This window comes from Schistocerca serialis, chromosome 2 (assembly GCF_023864345.2).
Source record: "Schistocerca serialis cubense isolate TAMUIC-IGC-003099 chromosome 2, iqSchSeri2.2, whole genome shotgun sequence".
Lineage (NCBI taxonomy): Eukaryota > Metazoa > Arthropoda > Insecta > Orthoptera > Acrididae > Schistocerca > Schistocerca serialis.
In genome coordinates, this window is record NC_064639.1 from 343,740,102 (window position 1) to 343,744,648 (window position 4,547).

Below are 4,547 nucleotides of genomic sequence, written 5' to 3' on the forward strand. Positions count from 1 at the left end.
CAAAATGCGTATGTAATATGTATATATTTTTGTTTAATAAACTGTGCCACATACTATATATTCCTTCTGAAGTTGCCTTTGTATGTTACTTTGTAATACTAAAAGAGATGCCTGTTTTTATGAGTAAATGTGCTGTACAGTATTTCTTTTTGGCAAATAAACATCTACAGTTCGATTATCCGAACAAACCAGTTTTCCAAACACCCATGTCCCCTAATTACTTCGGATAATCGACGCTCTACTGTACTCGTAATTTGTGTTCGCTTATATTATAGAACTTGATAATGGGGTAATGTGGTCCTGGAACGTGCTGTGGTAAAGACATCACACATTTTCCGCAAGTGGCGTGTGGTATTCTTCGTATTGAAATGTTAGCGGAAGGAAAGCACTGTTTGTTTTTCAACCTTGAATGTGCTAATTTATTTAGGAAAGAGTGAGTGAGCGATCTGCGCTTAATTTATTGCAAACTGACGCCTATTCTCCGGAACAGGGGCTGCCGAAGAAGCAGGTGTCTGATGCGCTTGCGGGACAAGATGCGACTTGCAACCCGCTGTAGGGAGAGCAGGGGGTTGGGGGGCGAGGAGCGCGCCACAAACTGCAGGGCACCCCTTAAAGAAGAACACATCTCCCGCTTTCGTTTCCCCGTCCCCCTCGCCGTTATCCGCGGTGACGAAGCGCTGTGGAAGCGGCGGGCAGGCGGGTAAGAGGAGGCTGGGCACAGATTGTGAGCAGGGCAGGGCAGGGCAGAGGAGAGGCAACAAGCGCTGGCCCCGGCCGTGGCGGTGGCAGGCGGGCGGCAGGTGTTGCGAGCAGGGACCATCTGCCGCTCGGCGGCGCTCGGCGTGTGGGAACGCGTTCGTTCCCACGGCCGGGCCCAGCAACCCTCGGTAGCACACACCTGCCACACGACACCCACCACCTCCACCCCGGAGCGCCGCCGCCGACGCGTGACGTCACGCCGCCTATAAAAGGGGACCGCGGCCACGTGCGCACCACTCAGTCGCTCCACGGCCGTGCTGTTGGAACCGTGTTACTCGCGAGCTCACGTGTCTACTTTGCCACATTTCGGTGCCACTACTTACGTCACCGTCAGCATGTCAGCAGTTCCAGTCGTCTCTGCTACCGGCGCAGCCTCCGCTGCGGCGCCGGCTACGCCCACGTCTTGCAAGTTCAGCCTGACTCTGGCGCGCAAAGTGCATCGTATCAAGAAGGTGTGTACAGCTTCCATCATATATTTCTTATCACTTGCCTTCTAATTTAACGCGAGTACCTTTCGTGTCTCAAGTTTCTAGTTTTTTTTCAATAGCTCCTGCTATATTAAATTGCTTTTTATTTTTACCCGAGTACATTTGCTTTCTTGTCTGAACTTTCTAGTAGTGGTTCGAAATGCAGTTTTTTTTATTAAACTGCTCCAGTTTCATTTCCATTACAATGCGCCAATGGCGATTAATTTGTCGTACTCGTATAGGTTATCTTTTCGGTACACGTTTTCTTTTATTGCCTCAACTGTTTTGTAGTTCAGAATTTTCGCGACGTCATGCAACGCTGATACAAAATCAATTAATGTTTGCTACTTTCTTTCCACACCACATTCTTTTCGCTGTAGTACTTACTGCGTTTTAACTTGTATTTATGTACTACTTCAATATATCGATTTTGTAATTACCTCTGAAGCGAAACATGAGTCAATTTGTTTACATCGTGATTACTACCGATAATTTTTGAAGCAAGCGCTTCCTCGATTTAATCGCGGTACAAGGGTGCTAAAGACGTTCCAGAAGACAGCATAAAAAACAGTTTTGCTTTCCTTGAAACATTTTCACTTTTTACTTTTGTTTGTTTGTGTCGTGTGTGCAGACTCCCTATGCCTGTTAGGCCAGGCACATTTGAACTTGTGTCTTACGATTCGCGTTTCGTTTCTTCCAGATGCTGAAGCCGGTGCTGGAGATGGTGCACAAGCACTGCCGCAAATCGTCGAGAAGGTCGCCGCCTTGTTCGCAAGCTTTCGAAGAGGAGGAGTCGCCAGCTGATCAGAACGCGGCCAACGAAGCCCTGGAGCAGCGCCTGGCGGAAGAGCTTCGCGCCGGCGCCGCAGCCGCCGGCAGCGGCGCTGCCATCGCGGTGTGGTGCGACGGCCGCGTGCGCCTGCGCCAAGTGGCGGCTACGCAGGGGCAGGTCGGAGACGTGGCGGTGCCGGCGAGCTTCCTGACCACGTCACAGGGCGGCCTCTGCTGGGTCACGCCCGACGCCGACATCCTCCTCCTCGACGGCAGCCACGAGTCGCAGGGACTGGCGGCCGAACAGCAAGTGCCCGCCGCCGCGGCGCTCTTGTCGACGCCGTCGTCTTCGCAAGAAACGCTCAGCGTCCACTCCTTTTAAGCGTCAATCGACCGTGCTCCCTACAGCAGAGGAATAACCGTCTCAGAAGAGTTCGCTGCACGACAGAATACTTGCTCAGTTAGAAAGATATTTTTGATATATATTTTTTAAGTGTTTACGATGAGTATAGCATCAAAAGAGACATTTTTGCGACATGGAGATTAGATGCGAGCGTATATTTCATGTCAGTACCTACCACCAGTGCCTTTCATATATGTGATATTTTAGGATTATTAATACTACAGCTGTGATGTATTTCGAAGCTTTAATTTTCTATAGTATTGATTATTGTCTTCCAATAATGTTAGTATATTTGTATTTTTTACAATGCCCAGCAACCAAGTTATAAATAAATATTGCTCAAATGCAATTTATGCATAGCTACTGTCTTCTGATTTCGTATTCCTTCATCTTCTTGCCCAACCTTTTAAATCCCGTATCAAAATATGTGTACCATGAATACAATTTTGTGACTGTCATGAGGAATTTTTTAATTTTTACATGTTTGGAGAGAGACTGAAAGCTATTCAAAGATAAAATCTCACAGAAAGTATTACTGCTGTTTTGAATCAACATTTTTGCCCAAAAATCTAAAGCTTGGTAGCTGAATAGGAAAGAGAATAACAAGCTGAATTCAGTATGTCGTTCAAACGTTTAACACTGAATCAAATGTTTTGCAAAGTACATAAAGCAGTTTGTAGGCAATGATTTCACAGAAAAATTATTCTTGGTGAGGATAAAGCTGTTTTGCAATATTGTGATTTAACCGCTGAGATCATGGGAGTATAGTTGTCTTTTACTGGCACAAAAGTAGGAAACAAACTTTAGGAATGTTCTACTCTGCACTAGTTCACTGTTAAAGTTTACTACCATTAGAGTTTTTCTGATTTGAAAGTGTGAGAAAATTTGACTTTATGAAACCTGCTACAAAGGAAGTTAATAGTTATCTGTTACAAATGTTTCATTGGAAGACTTGGTCTGCCATTATCTTTAGGTATCATGCATTAGAAGTAAACGACTTTTGAAAATATTCTCAGAGTGAGGACTCGTGATAGGTTTGCCACACTAACATTATTTCCTGCAAGTAGCAGGATGATCTTTCAGTGCACAAATCACATGCAACCAGCGGATATGGACTACGTTCGATAAATAACAGGTAAGAGGTTTGAAACTTGCTATAATGAAGTGGAATTTGGCACCATGCTGATAATTGTAACACTCTAATTTGAATTCACTGAAATAGCACTGCTCTTGTAAATAGGAGAGTAGACTGTCACTTATAATAGTTGTGTCAGCTGACTGAGCAGTGCACTAAAAGACACAGCGGTTCTGAAAGGGTAACAGAAGATCTTATACGGTTGTTCAGATACACACCAGTCAGCTACAGTTTTAAATCATTTACATTTTGCATGTATACTGGAACATTAAGAAAGCAAACCTGAAATAAAGATTTTGCCACACTAATAACAATGACACAGTGAATTAATACGTTGTACGCCAGAGACAATGTAGAAGCAATCATTAAGAGAGTATCAGTTATGAATATTACAGAAAAAACTAACAATGACATTAATTAAAATATTTCAAATTAAATTTGTGTAGTGTGAAAAGATCGTTATTATTTATAGTGTAACGTCCATTATGGTCACTAGTAGAAATCTGCCGCTCATGGTGATGTGCTTGTTATTCCTTTATGTTTACCTGGAACTGTTGCAGTCACAGAGATGAGATCCAAATAAATCCTATTTTAGCCAACTGGCATGATGTTACATCTATCATGACGTACTACAGTGTCCAGTGAGACAATAGTTCCTAATTCACATCTGTACACTAAAGAACACAACTAGTATACCAGTGTAAATTTTTAATTACACTGTATGTAATGCTTCATCCTGTGAACAAGCAGTGCTTATACGAAACTGTGAACATTCTGATTAGTCTTGTCGTATCATCGTCATCACTGATGAAGTGGTGTATAGGTGTTGTCTGCAATACCATATTCCTTCGTTTTGTTGAGTTTTCGCAAGACAAACACATTTTTCAAACGACTACCGGTTTGGATATTTAGGTCCTAAACATTTGCACGTCACAAATCGACAGCGTTTTATCATTCCTTTTGTCATTACTTGTACGTGCTTAACGTATGCTGTTACCCCAAGCAGATAAGG

The 4,547-nt window shown here is 43.6% G+C and overlaps 1 protein-coding gene across 1 annotated transcript; it reads left to right on the forward strand.

Moving 5' to 3' along the window:
• The first annotated feature begins 1,010 nt into the window (after positions 1 to 1,010).
• LOC126455540 (uncharacterized) lies at positions 1,011 to 2,728 on the forward strand. Its single transcript, XM_050091291.1, has 2 exons — positions 1,011 to 1,211; positions 1,927 to 2,728. The coding sequence occupies exons 1-2, from the start codon at positions 1,095 to 1,097 to the stop codon at positions 2,377 to 2,379; spliced, it is 570 nt and encodes a 189-aa protein (XP_049947248.1). The 5' UTR covers positions 1,011 to 1,094; the 3' UTR covers positions 2,380 to 2,728.
• The last annotated feature ends 1,819 nt before the right edge of the window (positions 2,729 to 4,547 follow it).